At 31.4% G+C, this 25,502-nt stretch overlaps 1 protein-coding gene across 2 annotated transcripts in view; it reads left to right on the top strand.

Annotated features, from left to right (window-relative positions):
- Window positions 1–13,306: 13,306 nt before the first annotated feature.
- Window positions 13,307–25,502, top strand: part of LOC105328991 (cytochrome P450 20A1) — a 73,649-nt gene continuing 61,453 nt past the window's right edge. For both annotated transcript variants that reach the window (XM_066073086.1, XM_066073085.1), the window contains exons 1-2: window positions 13,307–13,448; window positions 14,685–14,783. In XM_066073086.1, the coding sequence (XP_065929158.1) occupies window positions 14,733–14,783 (51 nt within the window). In that variant the 5' untranslated portion in view covers window positions 13,307–13,448; window positions 14,685–14,732. The remainder of the gene's footprint in view (window positions 13,449–14,684; window positions 14,784–25,502) is intronic.

The following is a 25,502-nucleotide window of genomic DNA, read 5'->3' as shown; positions in this document are numbered from 1 at the left end:
TGCGCGACATCTCTCTCAACCATTTGCCCATATTACTGACTGGACCCAACACATGCAAGACGCAAAAGATTTGCCACAACCAGAGGAAATCGATGACAGTGACTCTAGTGATGACGGATGTGTTGAAGAATAACACTTTCCTGGATTTTTAAAATTCAGGCTACTTGCATAACAATGAATAAAGTAATAACCCTTAAAGAAAACATCAAAATCATTGTGTGACTTTTAATTGTGATAAGCTGCTCAGTTTACTTTTATTTTCGGTTTAATGGAAATGAGTTTAACTTAGTGCATTAAGGTCAAGGAGTAGGACTAAGGGGTAGGTTGAGGTATTAACCACCCTTACTAATTTAATCTAATATTATTTTTTCAACAGGTTTGTATAATTTAAGTTATTTAACATATACATTCAGATGTTTGATGTATCCGACATTAATCTAAATATCAACAGGGTTTCAGTTTTCCAGAAATTGGCGATTTTTCGGTGAAGTATTAAACTTGCTCAAAAAATCTAAAAATTCCAAAAATGGGGGTGAAAAGCATGTTTGTGTATTCTAATAGACATGTTTGATTAATCCATGAACATTTTTTCAATTTTTATTGTGGGGCCAAATTTGGCTGTTACAGCCCCAAGCTCTTTGTTGAATATCTGCAGTAAAAACCATAACGTCATAGCGTCAACCAAGCAAAAAGATGATGTCACAATGCAAATGACACGCTGCGCAAAAGCGTGCGTACTTGAACTGTACTCGGCCTCGTTAAATCAGGAACCAAGGAATAGTTATTCTTATCTGGGAGGATCCAGTAGAGTGACTTAGGATCAGGTAGACTGCTCGTGTGTTAGTATTTTCATTAGAGACTATGTATTATACTTACACTAAGTAAGGAACCAAGGAATAGTACTCCTAATATGGGAGGATCCAGTAGGGTTATTCTTTGCCCTCAGAAAATATAAAATATGAATTTTGCACATAGATGACTGCAGCTATTAATATATTTATTAATGTGACTCTTGACTTCATAGTTTTGATGAGGGTGTATAATAGTCATATTTTTCGTGCAAACTTAAAGCTGCTTGGTCCGATTTTATACCAAATTTTATGCACGCTTTTAAACGATGGTTATGCTTAGTATATGTATAATAATAGACATTGCAGTAGTTTTACCTGTCAATTATGCCAAATTTCAATGAAGAAAAATACGTACAAAATTTGCTAACAAAACAAACGACATTAAAAGGTACCTCGTTATTCCGCCTCATGTTAAATTTTACCCCAGACGACGAGACGGGTATAGTTGTATTACGAATTTGACATCGCTAAAAATAAAGGTCGGAATGATCAGACCAAATAAACATGTGTACGTTTTGTTCGCTAATATTTCTAAAGTCTGCTTTCTTTACAATCGATGCATAGCATGCGGGTTGAATAACCCCAATCATTCGGGGGACGAAACCAAGCGGTTTCCTTTTCTAAACATTCCCGTGATGCATTTTGGTTTGTTTTTTCGTTTGCCCAAAGAGAAATTATTTTTATTTACTTTGAATATTTCTAACTTTGAAAGGAGACTGGTTCTGCTGGTGTAAATAGGAGAAAGTCCATAACTTTCTAAGATAAATGATTTGTAAGAAAAAAAATTTGATACTGTAATTACAAAAAAATCGAACCAAGCAGCTTTAATTTGAAGTAATCCAACACATGCATTGAACAACGGTATAACAGAAAGACTGAGAAACTGAGAAATATTTACTGTTGAAAAAAATGCTGTATAAGGAATATGAAAGTCAGTGGCAAAATTACTCTTCTTTTTCATTTATTGATGATTTTTCTTTAGAGACTGTGTGGTGAATATTTGGGTTATAAGGCATTCGGACTAGTGGACTATTAATATAGTGAATTTCTGAGCCTTCGGGCTACTAGCTAGAAATATTTCAACATATAAAAGAGTCTTTATGACCAAACAAAAAACAAAAAACCACCAACACACACACACACACACACACACACATACTTGTATAATGTCGAAACTCACTACACCAGACTTTACACCTGAAATTCGCTACACCATGTTCTAGTTATGCTATTCAATATATATTTACATTTTTGTGTAAAATAGGGATTCTATTTACTATTCTGCTACTTGAAACAAGGAAAATCTAACTCTATAAGTTCATGATTTTACACCTTATAATCACTACATTAGGTCACATGACTCACTGTGATTACACACTGGAAATTCACTACAGTGTGTAAATCAACTCAATTTACCTGAAAGTCACTACATTTAATAATGTTGCCGATTGTGGATGCAAAAAAAGAAAGGACAGGGGCGTAAAAGGCGCTGTATAACAACAACAACTCCCCCCCCCCCCCATGTGGAGCAATAAAGACGAACGATTTCCAATTTCAGTAAAAATATAATTTTTTGGCTTATAAGCATTGTTTATAGTATGAATGTTATGGTGTGAGTCAAAAAAATGTTTTCATTCTGTAAACATGACAAATATGGGTTTCCAAATTAATCTGCACGGTGTTTTATGCAAAAATATTGATCATATACTGTATGAACGGATTTTGACTCCATCCTAAAAGTGCTTTTAAAGGATAAGTTTTTGTAGAATAAGGGTGTTCGAATCTTAGCCGACTTTTTAAAAAAAAATTATGTTGTTTCATACAAGACATTCTTTTAATATTAGATTTATTGAAAAAATATTTAATACGCTCTAGATAACGATAAAAAAATGCGTAATGTTCATGTTCTGTACACACAATGTCGCATAATAATAGCGCTAGCACAGATGTGAGACCATGATATTCATGTTCAGAAAATAAACTAATAAAACAAATGAGATAAGTACAAAGTATAAATATATATTTGTTAATTTGTCAGAGAATGATGTTTTATGCTATACATGTACTTATGTTCATTTTCAAATGTAAATTTCTTTTTATATGAACTGTATATATCCCATTTCAACATTCTTGGTGCGGGGGATTTGTCGGGCATTGTACGCTCTTGTCCTTTAAAACAATAATCATCCATTACTGAACAGAGAGAGAGAGAGAGAGAGAAAGAGAGAAAGAGAGAGAGAGACGCATAATTTCATTTTATTACATTTCAAATATTTATTTTCTTTACATAGATAAATAAATCAACGTTATTTACACCTGTCAATTAAAATTAATATATTCAGATCAGACCTGGAGATTCATCACGTCCTGCTCATCAAAATACTATAATTTTGCTTGAACAAAATAGGAATGGTGTATATGTTTGCTATTTTTCAGTATACAAACAACATCATTGAACAAAGGAGAGAGAGAGAGAGAGAGAGAGAGAGAGAGAGAGAGAGAGAGAGAGAGAGAGAGAGAGAGAGAGAGAGAGAGAGAGAGAGAGAGAGAGAGAGTTAAAACAGACATGCAGGCAACAAGACAAAGAAAGATATGTATCATTATTAGACACACACCACAACAAGTCAATACACTTTTGATACTACATTGTTGACACACACAACATAGTCACTACATTGCTGATACAAACAGCAATGTCACTACATTGTTTATGTTCACACAGCAATGTCACTACATTGTTGATACACACAGCATAGTCACTACATTACTGATACACACAACAATGTCACTACATTGTTTATGTACACACAGCATAGTCACTACATTACTGATACACACAGCAATGTCACTACATTACTGATACACCCAGCAATGTCACTACATTGTTTATGTACACACATCATAGTCACTACATTGTTGATACACACAAAAAAGTCACTACGTTGTTGACACACACTATAGTCACTACATTGTTGATGCACACAGCAAAGTCACTACATTGTTGATGCACACAGCAAAGTCACTACATTGTTGATACCGACATCAAGTCACAACACTGTTGATACATATTATAAAGAAAAAGTATTTACTTTAACTGCCTTTGGTGTGTGTGTTAAATGCTACACGCAGCTGATATAAACTTAATAAACTACCAACTTGTCCTACTTCTTAAAATAGCAAAAGTGTAATTAGTGTACTGAGAGCTTTAATCACGTCAGCAAATATTCCCATACATGAGCATACTCTTGATACACCTCAGTCCTGTTTTGGGCCAATCTTATGTACATCAATTTTTCAAGTTATACTCAATATGCATTTATTGTCAAAATTGTTGAGAACTATATATGCATGATAGTAAGTAAATTCCAGATTAGCAAGGCGGGACAGAATTTTGAACATTTCTTCGCGTATGCATGTTTTCTATATTAAAAATTATCATAGATATATTATAATAATATTAATCTATTATTTCCAATTTAACGTACATGTATATATCATTAAATACGTACGACTTAATCTAAATAATACAGTGATTGATATTTTATTTTTCCAAGAAGCACTTTGAATGTTTTAGGAAAAAAAAATTCTATCCTTCTGACTATGCGGGGCCACTAGGCTATCTGCCCACTTTGCACCAGCTTTCTGTTCCATTATGCCTAGGGTGGGAATCGAACCCACATACATAGTCAAGAATTCATTATAAACAAGCAATGTGATAATATTCAATAATGTAAGAAAGAATAAATTAGAGTGAAAATATTATTAAAAAAAGATTAAAGGTTTATTTGAGTGTGTTATTATACTGACTTTTAAACGTTAAAATGAAAATTATGGGTTTCCTCATTGGGGTGTAAATTTTTTATTAATGAAGATTTCCTATAACTAATGATTGTTATATCATTGTAATACTGTCATTAAGGAGGAATAAGGATGCAAACATTGATCCTAAAAGATTTAGGAGTTTCATAACTGATTAACAATACTGATTTTGTAACTTTGAAATAAAAATTATGGGTTTCCTCATGGGGGTCAAACTTCATAATCATAGGATTTTTTCTTTAATAAATGGTGAAATTTCCTTTGCAGTAATGTAAGAAAGAATAAATTAGAGTGAAAATGTTAATAAAAAAAAGATTAAAGGTTTTTTTGAGTGAGTTACTATACTGACTTTTTAACGTTAAAATGAAAATTATGGGTTAACTTGTGGGGGTGTAAATTTTTTATTAATGAAGATTTCCTATAACTAATGATTGTTATATCATTGTAATACTGTCATTAAGGATGAATAAGGATGCAAACATTGATCCTAAAAGATTTAGGAGTTTCATCAGTGATTAACTACCGGAATACTGATTTTGTAACTTTGAAATGAAAATTATGGGTTTCCTCATGGGGTCTAACTTAATAATTAAAGGCTTTTTTTTTTAATAAATGGTGACATTTCCTTTGCAATAATGTAAAAAAGAATAAATTAGAGTGTAAATATTATTCAAAAAAGATTAAAGGTTTATTTAAGTGAGTAAGTAAGTAAGTAAGTAAATCATTTATTATAGTGACATGTGCATTTTGCATGTTACAATAATACAGTGAAACAATAATACAAGATAATAGCACCCGGCCCATCGGACCTATATGTCACTGGTTATATAAATTACATATTTAAAAGTCAACGTGAAAATTTTGATTGTCTTAGTTTTAGAGCATTAATAATAAATTGAGAGCATTGCCGGGGATAAGTACATACTAAAGTTCTGAATAATTCAAATTCTTCATAATTTGTTGAGCCAGTGAGTAATAAACTGACATTTTAACTTTAAAATGAAAATTATGGGTTTCCTTGTGGGGGTGTAAATTTTTTATTAATGAAGATTTCCTATAACTAATGATTGTTATATCATTGTAATACTGTCATTAAGGATGAATAAGGATGCAAACATTGATCCTAAAAGATTTAGGAGTTTCATAACTGTTTAACTAAACTGATTTTGTAACTTTGAAATGAAAATTATGGGTTTCCTCATGATGGTCAAACATCATAATTAAAGGATTTTTTCTTTAATAAATGGTGACATTTCCTTTGCAGTCATGTAAGAAAGAATAAATTAGAGTGAAAATATTAATCAAAAAAAGATTAAAGGTTTGTTTCAGTGATTTACTATACTGACTTTTAACGTAAAAATGAAAATTATGGGTTAACTTGTGGTGGTGTAAATTTTTTATTAATGAAGATTTCCTATAACTAATGATTGTTATATCATTGTAATACTGTCATTAAGGAGGAATAAGGATGCAAACATTGATCCTAAAAGATTTAGGAGTTTCATAAGTGATTAACTATACTGATTTTGTAATTATGGGTTTCCTCATGGGGTCTAACTTCAAAATTAAAGGATTCTTTTTTTTAATAAATGGTGACATTTCCTTTGCAATAATGTAAGAAAGAATAAATTAGAGTGTAAATATTAATCAAAAGAGATGTTAGATTTATTTCAGTGAGTTATTATACTGACATTTTAACGTTAAAATGAAAATTATGGGTTTCTTTGTTGGGGTGTAAATTTTTTATTAATGAAGATTTCCTATAACTAATGACTGTTATATTATTGTAATACTGTGATTAAGGAGGAATAAGGATTTAAACATTGATCCTAAAAGATTTAGGAGTTTCAAAACTGATTAACAATACTGATTTTGTAACTTTGAAATAAAAATTATGGGTTTCCTCATGGGGGTCAAACTTCAAAATCATAGGATTTTTTCTTTAATAAATGGTGAAATTTCCTTTGCAGTAATGTAAGAAAGAATAAATTAGAGTGAAAATGTTAATAAAAAAAAGATTTAAGGTTTATTTGAGTGAGTTACTATACTGACTTTTTAACGTTAAAATGAAAATTATGGGTTAACTAATTGTGGGGGTGTAAATTTTTTATTAAATAAATGAAGATTTCCTATAACTAATGATTGTTATATCATTGTAATACTGTCATTAAGGAGGAATAAGGATGCAAACATTGATCCTAAAAGATTTAGGAGTTTCATAAGTGATTAACTATACTGATTTTGTAACTTTGAAATGAAAATTATGGGTTTCCTCATGGGGTCTAACTTCATAATTAAAGGATTCTTTTTTTTAATAAATGGTGACATTTCCTTTGCAATAATGTAAAAAAAAATAAAATTGGAGTGTAAATATTATTCAAAAAAGATTAAAGGTTTATTTAAGTGAGTAATAAACTGACATTTTAACGTTAAAATGAAAATTATGGGTTTCCTTGTGGGGGTGTAAATTTTTTATTAATGAAGATTTCCTATAACTAATGACTGTTATATTATTGTAATACTGTGATTAAGGAGGAATAAGGATGCAAACATTGATCCTAAAAGATTTAGGAGTTTCATAACTGATTAACAATTTTGAAATAAAAATTATGGGTTTCCTCATGGGGGTCAAACTTCATAATTAATGGATTTTTTCTTTAATAAATGGTGACATTTCGTTTGCAATAATGTAAGAAAGAATAAATTAGAGTGCAAATATTATTCAAAAAAGATTAAAGGTTTATTTGAGTGAGTTACTATATATACTGACTTTTTAACGTTAAAATGAAAATTATGGGTTAACTTGTGGGGGTGTAAATTTTTTTTTAATGAAGATTTCCTATAACTAATGATTGTTATATCATTGTTATACTGTCGTTAAGGAGGAATAAGGATGCAAACATTGATCCTAAAAGTTTTAGGAGTTTCATAACTGTTTAACTATACTGATTTTGTAACTTTGAAATGAAAATTATGGGTTTTCTCATGGGTGTCAAACATCATAATTATAGGATTTTTTTTAAATAATGGTGACATTTTCTTTACAATAATGTAGGAAAGAATAAATTAGAGTGCAAATATTAATCAAAAAAGATTTTAGATTTATTTGAGAGATTTACTATACTGACTTTTTAACGTTAAAATGAAAATTATGGGTTTCCTTCTGGGGGTGTAAATTTTTTATTAATGAAGATTTCCTATAACTAATGATTGTTATATCATTGTAATACTGTCATTAAGGATGAATAAGGATGCAAACATTGATCCTAAAAGATTTAGGAGTTTCATAACTGTTTAACTAAACTGATTTTGTAACTTTGAAATGAAAATTATAGGTTTCCTCATGGGGGTCAAACATCATAATTAAAGGATTTTTTTCTTTAATAAATGGTGACATTTCCTTTGCAGTCATGTAAGAAAGAATAAATTAGAGTGAAAATATTAATAAAAAAAAGATTTAAGGTTTATTTGAGTGATTTACTATACTGACTTTTAACGTAAAAATGAAAATTATGGGTTAACTTGTGGGGGTGTAAATTTTTTATTAATGAAGATTTCCTATAACTAATGATTGTTATATCATTGGAATACTGTTATTAAGGAGGAATAAGGATGTAAACATTGATCCTAAAAGATTTAGGAGTTTCATAAGTGATTAACTATACTGATTTTGTAACTTTGAAATGAAAATTATGGGTTTCCTCATGGGGTCTAACTTCATAATTAAAGGATTCTTTTTTTTAATAAATGGTGACATTTCCTTTGCAATAATGTAAGTTAGAATAAATTAAAGTGCAAATATTAATCAAAAGAGATTTTAGATTTATTTCAGTGAGTTATTATACTGACATTTTAACGTTAAAATGAAAATTATGGGCTTCCTTGTCGGGGTGTAAATTTTTTATTAATGAAGATTTCCTATAACTAATGACTGTTATATTATTGTAATACTGTGATTAAGGAGGAATAAGGATGCAAACATTGATCCTAAAAGATTTAGGAGTTTCATAACTGATTAACAATACTGATTTTGTAACTTTGAAATAAAAATTATGGGTTTCCTCATGGGGGTAAAACTTCAAAATCATAGGATTTTTTCTTTAATAAATGGTGACATTTCGTTTGCAACAATGTAAGAAAGAATAAATTAGAGTGCAAATATTAATCAAAAAAGATTAAAGATTTATTTGAGTGAGTTACTATACTGACTTTTTAACGTTAAAATGAAAATTATGGGTTTCCACGTGGGGGTGTAAATTTTTTATTAATGAAGATTTCTTATAACTAATGATTGTTATATCATTGTAATACTGTCATTAAGAAGGGATAAGGATGCAAACATTGATCCTAAAAGATTTAGGAGTTTCATAACTGTTTAACTATACTGATTTTGTAACTTTGAAATGAAAATTATGGGTTTCCTCATGGGGGTCAAACTTAATAATTATGGGATTTTTTCTTTAAATAATGGTGACATTTCCTTTGCAATACTGTAAGAAAGAATAAATTAGAGTGCAAATATTAATCAAGAAAGATTTTAGATTTATTTGAGTGATTTACTATACTGACTTTTTAACGTTAAAATGAAAATTATGGGTTTCCACGTGGGGGTGTAAATTTTTTATTAATGAAGATTTCCTATAACTAATGATTGTTATATCATTGTAATACTGTCATTAAGAAGGAATAAGGATGCAAACATTGATCCTAAAAGATTTAGGAGTTTCATAACTGTTTAACTATACTGATTTTTAACTTTTGAAATGAAAAATATGGGTTTCCTCATGGGGGGTCAAACTTAATAATTATGGGATTTTTTCTTTAAAGAATGGTCACATTTTCTTTGCAATATTGTAAGAAAGAATAAATTAGAGTGCAAATATTAATCAAAAAAGATTTTAGATTTATTTGAGTGATTTACTATACTGACTTTTTAACGTTAAAATGAAAATTATGGGTTTCCTCATGGGGGTCAAACTTAATAATTATGGGATTTTTTCTTTAATAAATGGTGACATTTCCTTTGCAATACTGTAAGAAAGAATAAATTAGAGTGCAAATGTTAATAAAAAAAAAGATTAAAGATTTATTTGAGTGATTTACTATACTGACTTTTTAACGTTAAAATGAAAATTATGGGTTTCCACGTGGGGGTGTAAATTTTTTATTAATGAAGATTTCTTATAACTAATGATTGTTATATCATTGTAATACTGTCATTAGGGAGGAATTATGATGCAAACGTTGATCCGAAAAGATTTAGGAGTTTCATAACTGTTTAACTATACTGATTTTGTAACTTTGAAATAAAATTATGGGTTTTCCTCATGGGGGTCAAACTTAATAATTATGGGATTTTTTCTTTAAATAATGGTGACATTTTCTTTGCAATAATGTAAGAAAGAATAAATTAGAGTGCAAATATTAATCAAAAAAGATTTTAGATTAATTTGAGTGATTTACTATACTGACTTTTTAACGTTAAAATGAAAATTATGGGTTTCCACGTGGGGGTGTAAATTTTTTATTAATGAAGATTTCCTATTACTAATGATTGTTATATCATTGTAATACTGTCATTAAGAAGGAATAAGGATGCAAACATTGATCCTAAAAGATTTAGGAGTTTCATAACTTTTTAACTATACTGATTTTGTAACTTTGAAATGAAAATTATGGGTTTCCTCATGGGGGTCAAACATCCTAATTATAGGATTTTTTCTTTAAATAATGGTGACATTTTCTTTGCAATACTGTAAGAAAGAATAAATTAGAGTGCAAATATTATCAAAAAAAGATTTTAGATTTATTTGAGTGATTTACTATACTGACTTTTTAACGTTAAAATAAAAATTAAAGGTTTCAACGTGGGGGTGTAAATTTTTTATTAATGAAGATTTCTTATAACTAATGATTGTTATATCATTGTAATACTGTCATTAAGGAGGAATTAGGATGCAAACATTGATCCTAAAAGATTTAGGAGTTTCATAACTGTTTAACTATACTGATTTTGTAACTTTGAAATGCAAATTATGGGTTTCCTCATGGGGGTCAAACTTCATAATTATAGGATTTTTTCTTTAAATAATGGTGACATTTTCTTTGCAAAAATGTAAGAAAGAATAAATTAGAGTGCAAATATTAATCAAAAAAGATTTTAGATTTATTTGAGTGATTTACTATACTGACTTTTTAACGTTAAAATGAAAATTATGGGTTTCCATGTGGGGGTGTAATTTTTTTATTAATGAAGATTTCCTATAACTAATGATTGTTATATCATTGTAATACTGTCATTAAGGATGAATAAGGATGCAAACATTGATCCTAACAGATTTAGGAGTTTCATAAGTGTTTAACTACACTGATTTTATAACATTAAATGAAAGTTATGGGTGTACTCAGGAGAGTCAAACTTCATAATTTTAGGATTTTCCCCCGGAATGAATGTTGATATTTTCTTTGTTTTTTGTGCAGTGAATAAATAAACGAGGGTGTAAATATTAATCAAAAACATGTATGGGGTTTATACTAAGTGATTTACTTTACTAATGCTTTATTGATAAGTTGAAAATTATGGATTTTCTAATAAGGATTTAAGCTTTTGATAAAAGAATTAGGGAAATATAAAGAAAAGGTACATACTATATAAACAATATGATAAACAATTTGCTGATTTCTTTTTGAATATTACAAAGTTACTCTACAATGAAAACCGCGAAAAATATATACTCAATTTTAAATGAAATGAAAGCGCATACTGTGCAGGGTGTAAATTTGAAAATAAGCAAATAAGTGTTTATTTTTTAATGATGGGGTGTTCTTTGTAAAGCATTAAGAGAGTATAATTAAAAGAATTTGCAGTTAAAGCCCTACTTTAGAAATATTGTGTATGCCCGTATTCTTTTGCTTTCGATTAATTCATATGGTCTAGATTTGTATTGATCAAAGTTAATGTTAATTTCGTTTAATTTCTTCTTTAAATACAAGTATTTAAAAAATACAACACAAAAATTGTACAATTAAATCCTTAAAATTGTTCAAGGAACTCTAAAGGAGACGTATTTTTTAATTGAGCTGCATGCAATTTGTTGAAAAGTTTAGAGGAAATTCTGACTGTTCGCGATTTTATCAAAATTTTAATGATCTACCAAAACTATAACAAAATGAGTGTTTAATTAAAACACAAACGTTAAAATAAACGCTCACTGTATGATTACTCGAAGCTTAGCCTTGTAAAAATCTAAAAGAAATACATCTCAACCAACAGATTTCAAGATCGGATTGAGCAAAAACATTTTTTCTTTACATACCAAAGGGATATATTGCTTTAACAGATATTCATAATAAACACAAGTAATAATACGTTTGAAAACCTATCAAAAGTGTCAACAGAATAATAAAACACATCATTTTTAACAAAAAACACTTACATTTTCATTTCCTTCAACCCGACCTTGTTTTGAGAGGAAGTTGAATTCGCGCATGCGCGAATAAGATCCAGGGGAAAGTGTGTAACTACCCCATTTTGACACGGTAAGTGTGTAACAAAAATCATGTGTAAACCGGAAAGTCACACTAAGCTATGTTTTATATTTTCTGGGTAAAGCACGTCGAAAAATCCCGATTTACGGCGTTTTCAAACTCACTACACGGGTGCAAGTAGTGAGTTTTGAAAATGTAGTAAGTCGCACGTGTGTAACCTAGTACGTGTAGTGAGTATCGGGATTATGCAAACGCACACACACACACACACACACACACACACACACACACACACACACACACACATCCGTGTAGATTTCGTATTTTCACCGAGTTGAATACGTTAGGATGAACATCTTGGAACCAACTGGTATTGGACTGTACACCCCTAGTATGTAATAAATCCAGAGGTGCTCGAATGAAAGTTCACGAGACTTCACCGAGATTTGTTCAGTTCCTGTGAAATTTCGAGCGGAAGTATAAGTGTTCGGATAATATTCTCAAAATTCGTAAGTATTGGTCGATTTTCATATCATATCCTACTTTGATTTATGTTAAAACATCAATATCTTTTAAGATGTATGTCTTGAAACGATGATACTCGAAACAGAGTTATCGTTCGTGTTCAACCACGTGTAGAGTGGTTGATAATATAAACATTGGGTTGCTTAATAAATTCATAGCCATGTTTGATGCTTGTGGTGTGCAATACCATGTTTTTAAAAAATTAATGGGTGATTGTTTGCCATAAAAACTTAGTATATCGAGCCATTTTCAAGGAATATTCTGCATAAAATAGTACAGTCTGTTTCACTATTAGTGTTATTACTAGGTCAGGCGCGGATCGAAAATTAATTCTTAGGGGGGAATGTGTACTACGCATGTTAAATGTCGCATCAGCAGAAAAAAACTATTTTTGTAATGTCACATTTATTTTTAGGACACATTTTACCCACCAATCAATGAAGATAAAGTTTAAAATCAATAAACCTCTAGAATTTATATTTCACTACAAGTACTTAGATTCTCTAAAATATACTTTAAACATGAGGCACGATTTTTACTGCGAAACTGAAAGGGTCAAATAAAACCACGTGATTTAAAATTTAAATGACAATAACATTCACAGGGGTGTGTACTGACCTAAAATATTTTGCTGATTCGGTTTTCAGTGACGTGACCCAGGCTATTCTAGTTTGAGATAGGTCACGTGATCTGAGACAAAGTATATAAGGGTATGCAAATCCAGTCAACCTCGGATTTCCTTAAGGATGACGACTTTAGAAAAGGGTAAGAACAGATATCATATTATATCATTTATTGATTACAGAACATGTATTTCCACCATTCTGATATTCTTGCAAAAAGATCATTAAAACCATTGAAATAGTTTAATATTGTAAGTTGAAGCTATTCCTCATTGTGAAAAACGGCTATGTTACGGATATATTTTACATTTTTATTGAAATGAAATTTAAAAAAAAACAAATTCATTTAATATACTTTCAACTAAATCACTGCTCGCACCTTCAGTCCACATATATTTAGAATACATGTATTTTATCGAAAATGAAAGAAGGTTTTCCATTAATTTCACAACAATTGTTGATCAAGTAAACTTCAGTAATAGTTTACGGACATTACATCTCACATGTGTTGGAATACTAAATGTGTGATGCTGGCATTTTAAATTCTAGTTTATTTGCAAGAAACCTTTATTTTATTTTCAAGTATATAGATAGATATGTCAACAAATGACAAATGACTCTGTCACTTTACCTTAAATCATTTCTATTTTTAGGCAGGTAGTTTCCCCGTACTAATAATAGTCACAATGTTTGTCGCGACCGCCATTTTGAGTTGTTGACATCGGTTCGTCTGGCATTGTTTTTTTGTTAGAACCGATTCTATTGATCCTTTCTATTATTTCTTTGACTTTTTTTCGGACGCTATCACTTGTAAACTACTAGGCCAATTTGCATGAAATGTCCAGGACTGACAGAACATTAAACGATCTTGATATTATTAAATTTTGGGCTGATCACGTCCCTTCCGGTTTGAGATTTTGAGGTTTTAGTTAATTTTTAAGGACTAGTTTGTCCACTTCACTCCCCCAAACTAATTAAGATAACTTTCAGGGATAGTGGATGAATGTCTTTCTATTAATATGGTATGAAAAACTATCTATCTTTTAAAAAGAAATGTTTTAAGGTACTAACTCTAAAAATGTGTGTTCAATTCCATAACTTGAAGTCAATAATGCCATTGATAGGTTATTAGTAAACATGGTTAACGTTAGAAAAAGAGCACATGAGTTGTATTGTAATTTAATGGTTTGTGTCCCGATATACATGTATCCTATCAAATACCTGAAATAATCTAAACGTTTTGCAAATCCGTAACAATTTACCTAATAAAACAAATTAATTATTTATAATAAACTGATGACAAAAAAAATTAAGTATGTCCTTCTGTTTAGATCTACAGTTAGGCTTCTTTTAAATTTGTTTATTTTTCAACTTATAGAAATACCCCAATGCAGTCCTGTGAAAGGCGCCAGTATGCACATAAAGGATGAGATTGGTTCAAATAAAGGAGATACAATGGAAGAAAAGGAACGATTTGGTGAGTTATGTCAATACAAAAGTGCCTTTAAGTCATTGATAGACAAAATCAAATCAGAAATAAATGAGATTTGGAATATTAAGCTTCCTTATCAAATTAAACTACTACAAGGGGTAAAAGCCGAAAAAGTTTTCACCCAAATTCCAAGAGGTTTTAAAGAAGACCCTAGTGAAGAGTATTGTGAAGGATATATTCTTTCTCAACCAGAAAGTGACGGAACACTTGCTACGAGGTGTTTTGAATTTAAATATTTTGCCGATTGTGTAAATAATTCAACTAAAAATATACTAGTTAAATTTCTGATAGAAGTTTTAAAATTTTCCTGTGGTTGTCTTAATAAAAGAAGAAATGGAACCATTTGCTTTGGTATAGCAGACAACTGCATAAAAAAAAGCGACTATGAAAATTATAAGCATGGCGAAATTGTTGGGTTTCCATTAGATAATCATGGTTTAAATAGCAAAAAAATGTATACTGATGCACTAAGAGAAGCAATTTTATTATGTTTTGACGATAAGTCAGCTGCTTTTGCTGCAAAATGCATCTCGGATCCAAAATTTCTTAAGGTGAAGATTGCAGGGGGAAAGAAATGTCGGTATGTGATGGAGGTAGATGTTGAAGCTTCATTTATGTTCTGCACATATCTTTATTTTACTGTCAATCTGCATAAATTAAAAAAGTCTTCTTTTATTGAAAGCATAAATATTGAGAAACTTGGAAACAAATTCTTAAATACAGATAAGGATTTTCTGTTTTTGCGTAAAGGTTCCTCGACAGAGCGCATTGAAAATAAAAGCAAACAATATTTCATAAAAAAAACATTATTAGATCTTGTCGTTAGCAGAATTTGCTTTGAAATAAGGGAACCTAACTTTACCCTTTCGAAAAAATTTTATCATGCACTACAACAAATTCAAAGATATTATCATACTGACTCTGAAAATTGTGCATTCGAGATAATAAGAGATATATTATATTATGTTGTTATGCCACTGAAGGATCACAATGGCAATGCTACGCTTGAATCTGCACTAGACATTCCTTGTTCAATTGAACATAATAGAAATCTAAGAAGTTTTAGGGAAAACCCTGATACTAGAATATATAGTAAAGGGTATATACTTATTAAACAAAAAACTAATGAAACAATTGCCACCAAGTTAACTGAGTTTAAGAATGTCGATTGTTTTGAAAACCAAGAGAAAAATTTCCTTGGTATATTTGTAAAAGATGTTTTAGAATTTGTCGACAGTTGTCTAAATAGTAGAAGATTTGGAACCATTTACTTTGGTGTAGAGGACATTCCCTTAAAAGATCTAAACAGTAAATACAAAATTGTAAAAATTTCTGGGGTTAATATTGATGAAAATAATTCAAATAGCAGATTTAAATACACTGATGCACTAAGAAACGCAATTTCTAAAAATTATCCGAGGCATAAATCTGATATTGTTAAAGAATGTGTATCAAATCCTTTATTTGTGAAAGTAAAGATACAAGGAAAAAATAAATTTTCTCATGTGATTGAGGTAGATATTGATCCCTCATCTATTTTTTGCAAAAGGCTTTCGTTTACGAATCAAGAAAATAAAAGGAAGAGAGAGCATTGGCAGTGTGTGCAAGAGGGCTCCGCAATAAAAATAAATGAAAATAATGTAGAATCATCATCTGTTAACGAAGAATTAACAAAACTTGTAAAGAATAGATACAGCTTTGAAATGAAAAAAATCTGTCATAAAATAATAGATTCAAAAAGAAAAAGTGAAAATAGCTAATAGAAAAAACTAATACAAAACAAAAGTAAACTAAACTAAATAGAAAAAAAACCCACAAAACAAAACTAAACTAAAGCAAACACTAGATAAAACTAAAAAGAAAAGCAAATAAAAATCGAAAAAATTAAAATATACCAAAAAAAATCGAAAAAATTAAAATATACCAAAAAAAAAATAGAAAAAACTAAAAAAAATAAATAAAATTAAATTAAAATATACCAAAAAAATCGAAAAAATTAAAATATACCAAAAAAATCGAAAAAACCATAAAAAAAAAAAAAAGGAAAAAAAAAATAAAATTAAAATATACCAAAAAAATAGAAAAAATTGAAATATACCAAAAAAATAGAAAAAACCAAAAAAAAAAAAGAAAGAAAAAAAAAGAAAAAAGTTAAAAAAAAAAAAATGAAAAAACAAACAAACAAACAAAATTTTTTTAAAAAAAATTATAAAGTAGTAAACCCGCCTGCCTTCAAGCAGCAGGTCCAAAGTCCTGGTAAAGGGTGATGGCTGCTTGTTTTACGAAGGTAAAAAAAAGACTTGCCGCAAAACAGTTTCGCAAAAACAAAACAAAAACAAAATAAGGCATCAAGTGAACATTCTGCAAAATTTAATCTTAGTTGACATTTGCGGTGCTCAAACAGTAGGAGCTTTCATCATGCTAATGTCATCCTAACTTGCTTAAGGGGTTATTTAACATATCTGTTAATTTTAAAATGAACTGAAATTGTTGAACCATTTATAAGTGTTAATGTGCTAATTTAGAGAGCTTCTCCATGATGACCGTAGGTAGGCGAAGATCTTGTAGTTTTCAGCACGAGTCAATTCATTCAAAATCCACGAGGTACAAATAACCCAGGGGCGTTCGAGGATGATTTCCCCCACCAGGCAGTTGACAAAAATATCTGTATGAAATTACCGGTATTTTGTCTGGGGAACTTATATTACAATATAGCTGTGCTTCGAGTTAAATAATCTTAATGTTTCAAGTTCTGCAAAAAGAGTGTACGACCTTTATTAAATCCACGGACTGCATTCTCAGCTGGTTTATTTAACAGAAACATATCACGTGATTCAGCTTCTTAGCATAGATGTTCCGACTGGTGTTTCATTGAGAGGTTCATCTGATCTAGGGGTGTTCAAGGATGATTTCCCCCACCAGGCACCTGACAAAAATATCTGTATGAAATTACCGGTATTTTGTCTGGGGAACTTATATTACAATATAGCTGTGCTTCGAGTTAAATAATCTTTGTTTCAAGTTCTGCAAAAGGTGTGTACATACGACCTTTATTAAATCCTGTGACTACATTCCAAGCTGGTGGGTTTAACAGAAACATATCACTTGATTCAGCTTCTTAACATAGATGTTCCAACTGGTGTTTCATTGGTAGGTTCATCTGATCTAGGGGTGTTCAAGGACGATTTCCCCCACCAGGCACCTGACAAAAATATCTGTATGCAATTACCGGTTTTTTTTAAGGGTACGTGAATAACAATATAGCTATGCTTCGAGTTAAATAATCTATGTTTCAAGTTCTGCAAAAGGTGTGTATGTACGACCTTTATTAAATCCTCCGACTGTATTCCAAGCTGGTTGGTTTAACGGAAACATATCACTTGATTCAGCTTCTTAACATAGATGTTCCGACTGATGTTTCATTGAGAGGTTTATCTGATCTAGGGGCGTTCGAGAAAGATTTCGCCTACCGGGCACCTTACAAGAAAAATATCCGTACAGAAATAAATTTTTTTTTGTCAGTGGAACGTATACAACAATATAGCTTGCTTCGGGTCAAATTTAGCTTCTTTCAATTTCTGCAAAAACCATATATGTATGACTTTTATCAAGTCTTGTTATTTGTCTGTTTATGTGCCGGACTGAGGGCTGCCTACATACCAAACTGCTGGGTTTAACGGAAACATATCACTTGATTCAGCTTCTTAACATAGATGTTCCGACTGATGTTTCATTGGTAGGTTCATCTGATCTAGGGGCGTTCGAGGATGATTTCCCCCACCAGGCATCTGACAAAAAAATCTGTATGAAATTACCGGTATTTTGTCTGGGGAACTTATATTACAATATAGCTATGCTTCGAGTTAAATAATCTTTGTTTCAAGTTCTGCAAAAGGTGTGTACATATGACCTTTATTAAATCCTGTGACTGCATTCCAAGCTGGTGGGTTTAACAGAAACATATCACTTGATTCAGCTTCTTAACATAGATGTTCCGACTGGTGTTTCATTGGTAGGTTCATCTGATCTAGGGGCGTTCAAGGATGATTTCCCCACCGGGCACCTGACAAAAATATCTGTATGAAATTTCCGGTATTTTTTTGTCAGGGGAACGTATAATACAATATAGCTATGCTTCGAGTTAAATAATCTTTATTTCAAGTTTTGCAAAAACTGTGTATGTACAACCTTTCTTAAATCTTCCGGCTGCATTCCAAGCTGGTGGGTTTAACAGAAACATATCACTTGATTCAGCTTCTTAACATAGATGTTCCGACTGATGTTTCATTGGTAGGTTTATCTGATCTAGGGGTGTTCAAGGATGATATCGCCTACCAGGCTCCTTACAAGAAAAATATCCGTATAGAAAATATTTTTGTCAGTGGAACGTATACAACAATAGCTTGCTTCGGGTCAAATTTAGCTTGTTTCAATTTCTGCAAAAAACATGTATGTACGACCTCTACCAAATCTTGTTATTTTTCTTGTTATGTGCTGATCTGAGGACCGCCTACATTCCAAGCTGGTGGGTTTAACGGAAACATATCACTTGATTCAGCTTCTTAACATAGATGTTCCGACTGATGTTTCATTGGTAGGTTCATCTGATCTAGGGGCGTTCGAGGATGATTTCCCCCACCAGGCATCTGACAAAAAAATCTGTATGAAATTACCGGTATTTTGTCTGGGGAACTTACATTACAATATAGCTATGCTTCGAGTTAAATAATCTTTGTTTCAAGTTCTTCAAAAGGTGTGTACATATGACCATTATTAAATCCTGTGACTGCATTCCAAGCTGGTGGGTTTAACAGAAACATATCACTTGATTCAGCTTCTTAACATAGATGTTCCGACTGGTGTTTCATTGGTAGGTTCATCTGATCTAGGGGCGTTCAAGGATGATTTCCCCACCGGGCACCTGACAAAAATATCTGTATGAAATTTCCGGTATTTTTTTGTCAGGGGAACGTATAATACAATATAGCTATGCTTCGAGTTAAATAATCTTTATTTCAAGTTTTGCAAAAACTGTGTATGTACAACCTTTCTTAAATCTTCCGGCTGCATTCCAAGCTGGTGGGTTTAACAGAAACATATCACTTGATTCAGCTTCTTAACATAGATGTTCCGACTGATGTTTCATTGGTAGGTTCATCTGATCTAGGGGCGTTCAAGGATGATTTCCCCACCGGGCACCTGACAAAAATATCTGTATGAAATTTCCGGTATTTTTTTGTCAGGGGAACGTATAATACAATATAGCTATGCTTCGAGTTAAATAATCTTTATTTCAAGTTTTGCAAAAACTGTGTATGTACAACCTTTCTTAAATCTTCCGGCTGCATTCCAAGCTGGTGGGTTTAACAGAAACATATCACTTGATTCAGCTTCTTAACATAGATGTTCCGACTGATGTTTCATTGGTAGGTTTATCTGATCTAGGGGTGTTCAAGGATGATATCGCCTACCAGGCTCCTTACAAGAAAAATATCCGTATAGAAAATATTTTTGTCAGTGGAACGTATACAACAATAGCTTGCTTCGGGTCAAATTTAGCTTGTTTCAATTTCTGCAAAAAACATGTATGTACGACCTCTACCAAATCTTGTTATTTTTCTTGTTATGTGCTGATCTGAGGACCGCCTACATTCCAAGCTGGTGGGTTTAACGGAAACATATCACTTGATTCAGCTTCTTAACATAGATGTTCCGACTGATGTTTCATTGGTAGGTTCATCTGATCTAGGGGCGTTCGAGGATGATTTCCCCCACCAGGCATCTGACAAAAAAATCTGTATGAAATTACCGTTATTTTGTCTGGGGAACTTACATTACAATATAGCTATGCTTCGAGTTAAATAATCTTTGTTTCAAGTTCTGCAAAAGGTGTGTACATATGACCTTTATTAAATCCTGTGACTGCATTCCAAGCTGGTGGGTTTAACAGAAACATATCACTTGATTCAGCTTCTTAACATAGATGTTCCGACTGGTGTTTCATTGGTAGGTTCATCTGATCTAGGGGCGTTCAAGGATGATTTCCCCACCGGGCACCTGACAAAAATATCTGTATGAAATTTCCGGTATTTTTTTGTCAGGGGAACGTATAATACAATATAGCTATGCTTCGAGTTAAATAATCTTTATTTCAAGTTTTGCAAAAACTGTGTATGTACAACCTTTCTTAAATCTTCCGGCTGCATTCCAAGCTGGTGGGTTTAACGGAAACATATCACTTGATTCAGCTTCTTAACATAGATGTTCCGACTGATGTTTCATTGGTAGGTTCATCTGATCTAGGGGCGTTCGAGGATGATTTCCCCCACCAGGCATCTGACAAAAATATCTGTATGAAATTACCGTTATTTTGTCTGGGGAACTTACATTACAATATAGCTATGCTTCGAGTTAAATAATCTTTGTTTCAAGTTCTGCAAAAGGTGTGTACATATGACCTTTATTAAATCCTGTGACTGCATTCCAAGCTGGTGGGTTTAACAGAAACATATCACTTGATTCAGCTTCTTAACATAGATGTTCCGACTGGTGTTTCATTGGTAGGTTCATCTGATCTAGGGGCGTTCAAGGATGATTTCCCCACCGGGCACCTGACAAAAATATCTGTATGAAATTTCCGGTATTTTTTTGTCAGGGGAACGTATAATACAATATAGCTATGCTTCGAGTTAAATAATCTTTATTTCAAGTTTTGCAAAAACTGTATATGTACAACCTTTCTTAAATCTTCCGGCTGCATTCCAAGCTGGTGGGTTTAACAGAAACATATCACTTGATTCAGCTTCTTAACATAGATGTTCCGACTGATGTTTCATTGGTAGGTTCATCTGATCTAGGGGTGTTCAAGGATGATATCGCCTACCAGGCTCCTTACAAGAAAAATATCCGTATAGAAAATATTTTTGTCAGTGGAACGTATACAACAATAGCTTGCTTCGGGTCAAATTTAGCTTGTTTCAATTTCTGCAAAAAACATGTATGTACGACCTCTACCAAATCTTGTTATTTTTCTTGTTATGTGCTGATTTGAGGACCGCCTACATTCCAAGCTGGTGGGTTTAACGGAAACATATCACTTGATTCAGCTTCTTAACATAGATGTTCCGACTGATGTTTCATTGGTAGGTTCATCTGATCTAGCGGCGTTCGAGGATGATTTCCCCCACCAGGCATCTGACAAAAATATCTGTATGAAATTACCGGTATTTTGTCTGGGGAACTTATATTACAATATAGCTATGCTTCGAGTTAAATAATCTTTGTTTCAAGTTCTGCAAAAGGTGTGTACATATGACCTTTATTAAATCCTGTGACTGCATTCCAAGCTGGTGGGTTTAACAGAAACATATCACTTGATTCAGCTTCTTAACATAGATGTTCCGACTGGTGTTTCATTGGTAGGTTCATCTGATCTAGGGGCGTTCAAGGATGATTTCCCCACCGGGCACCTGACAAAAATATCTGTATGAAATTTCCGGTATTTTTTTGTCAGGGGAACGTATAATACAATATAGCTATGCTTCGAGTTAAATAATCTTTATTTCAAGTTTTGCAAAAACTGTGTATGTACAACCTTTCTTAAATCTTCCGGCTGCATTCCAAGCTGGTGGGTTTAACAGAAACATATCACTTGATTCAGCTTCTTAACATAGATGTTCCGACTGATGTTTCATTGGTAGGTTCATCTGATCTAGGGGTGTTCAAGGATGATATCGCCTACCAGGCTCCTTACAAGAAAAATATCCGTATAGAAAATATTTTTGTCAGTGGAACGTATACAACAATAGCTTGCTTCGGGTCGAATTTAGCTTGTTTCAATTTCTGCAAAAAACATGTATGTACGACCTCTACCAAATCTTGTTATTTTTCTTGTTATGTGCTGATCTGAGGACCGCCTACATTCCAAGCTGGTGGGTTTAATGAAAATATATAACTTGAACCAGCTTCTTAACATAGATGTCCCTACTGGTGTATCATTGGGAAGTTCATCTGATCTAGGGAATGAATGATTTTAAGAATGATTTCCCCTTCCAGGCACCTGATTAGAAAAATATCCGTACAAAAAATATCTTTTGTTAGGCTAAAGTAAGTTGTGACATAGCTACAAATATGCTCTGACTTTCATGAGTCAAATTGTCATACCCGTACAAAATGTCACAAGGTCAATACGGAGTCAACTCAATAGACTGACAAATGAAAAAAAAACTTTTGCGATTAAAATGACAAAAACTGTACAAATGCGATAAGAAAGTTAACAATAATACATGTAAGTGTATTTAAATAATACATGTAAGTGTATTTAAACATTAAAATATGATGATACAGTATGCTGGCGAAGGGAGATCTATTATTTAGAATGTGGTATGAATACTTAATATGTAAACCAGTGTCTCATAATATTTTGCTACTACATGTATTATGCTTACCTATATTGGTCAACATCATAATGATAATTCAATTAGAGCACATTTTGAATTTCTAAAGCTGATCACCACAGAAAAAGGTAAATGCATGCTAATTAATCCTATTCCACATATTGAAAATACATAATAAATGATTGTACATGTAAACCACGTGAAACCCGTCTAGCCAAAGAGCTTGGTAAAACTAGTACCCAATGATGGTGACACACAAAAACAAATCTAGCGCCGGTGTCGTATAACTTAAGCTCCGCCCTGTAAAATGGTCCGGGGGGAACATTAATGTTAACATTTCAGCTAGGTCCGCCTTTGCTCTAAAAGAGTCCGGCCCATAAAAGAAAAGGTCGGCCTAACATAAAAGGTCCGGGGTATATTTTTCTTTTTGTATTTTTTTCAATTTCAATTTCAATCGAGTATTTTATTATAAAATAAGTGGTATTATTTTTAACTCTTTAAAGGAGTACTTACCCAAAGTGAATTCGTAAATATTCAGCACAGAGTGTAAATGAAAATACATAATTTTACATGTAGTTAGGATACAAATAAACAGTTAAAAACTGGGGTGGTTTTTATATCAACATTGATTTTGCCGGTCGATCTTAAATAAACAGGAAATGAAACTGATTGGTGTCATTAATTAAACAATGACTTGAATCAGGTGTTCAAGTTACAGGTCAAGAGCACATTATTCTTAGTTGGAAAGAAATAGTATTGAGGCCGATCTACTTAAAACACATGTCGTTGTGATTTTTGTTTTAGTTATCCAACAAGACATCCTGACTTTACTTACATTCCTATTACAGACACTTCAATAAAATGGAATGTTTAGTTAGTGTATCAATATTGTCATCCACACACCCTTCCTTTCTTCTCATGATTTAACCAAATGATAACATTTTTGATCAATCATGTTGTTATCTCCTTTGTGGGCGGAATGGTTGGACAAATATGTTTATCTCTGATGTAAACTTCATAGGTTTTGATACAGTTTTATTCTTAATACATGTATGCAACTTTATCATTTCAGGTTACCAAATTACCAATTTGTCAAGAAGTTTAAAATGCATCCTATTATTTTCAAACCTTGCATTACTTATTCGTGATCATTTCTGGTTATCGTTATGATCATGTTTTGTGGGATTTAAATACATATTTTGGTACTTTATATTTACATGTACTGAAACGTAAAATAAAAACTAAACTTCCTTGAATGGACAACAGTACTGTTATATATAAAATAAAGGAATTTCATTATTTGGCATATACATAAACGACACAGTACATGTTGTCAATATCTTAAGTTACCTTTTTAGTTCATATTGCAAATTTTGGTTTTTTTCCTTTTGTTCTGAAACATTTATATTTAGTTTTACCATAATAAACTAATAAATGTAAACATACTTAAGTTTGACAAGGTCATATATACTGACTGCATTACATCAACCTTCCTAATCCCATGAGAGGACTTTTTTTATTATAAAAAGAAATGGATGCCATTAATTATTAAAATGTAATGTCCAACTGATTTATATAGTATTAACTTTTAACAATCTTATGGGATTTACTCTAAATTAAAAAAAAAAAGATTTTAAATTTGTAAAACTTTCGTAATAATACAAGAAATGTTTTGGGGATGATTGATTAAGAATGTTTTTAGACTATTTTTAGATACACAAATATAACATTTCAAATAGATCTAGTATGCATATTTGGTTCCTTAAAAAGCTCTTAAGTGAATTGTACGTATGTCTATTAAGTATAAAATAAAAACTGTCCCGGAAACAACAAATTTTTGCATCATTCTGTAAGCATTTAATGTTCAATTCAACAAAAAATTATATGTGCATTCAGCAATTTTTGGATTCTGAAATAGAAAGACTGTTCTCTTTTTAAAAATGTATTATGTTAAACATTAATTTAATCTTTTTGTATGTGAAATAATTAAATTTTTACATTTATTTTGAAACACTTTCTCTCCTTAAATTTCCCATATTTCCTTTTTTGGAATAAAAAACCTTGTCATTTTTGCTACACAGATATCAATTTCATCGTAGGTATTTTTATTTATCATTAAGATTTATTAAGGTCTTCCGTTTCCAACGGAAGACCTTATAGTGATTGTAATGTTTCTTTTTATTATTATTAAGGTCTTCCGTTACAACGGAAGACCTTATAGTGATTGTAATGTTTTTTATTATTATTTTTTTCCCCTTTTTTGTCCACAAGATTTCTCAGAGATGGATGGATACATTTTCTTGCAATT

Source organism: Magallana gigas, chromosome 10 (genome assembly GCF_963853765.1).
Source record: "Magallana gigas chromosome 10, xbMagGiga1.1, whole genome shotgun sequence".
Classification (NCBI taxonomy): Eukaryota; Metazoa; Mollusca; class Bivalvia; order Ostreida; family Ostreidae; genus Magallana; species Magallana gigas.
Note: the sequence above shows the minus strand (reverse complement) of the source record. Positions and strands in the feature narration are given on the sequence as shown.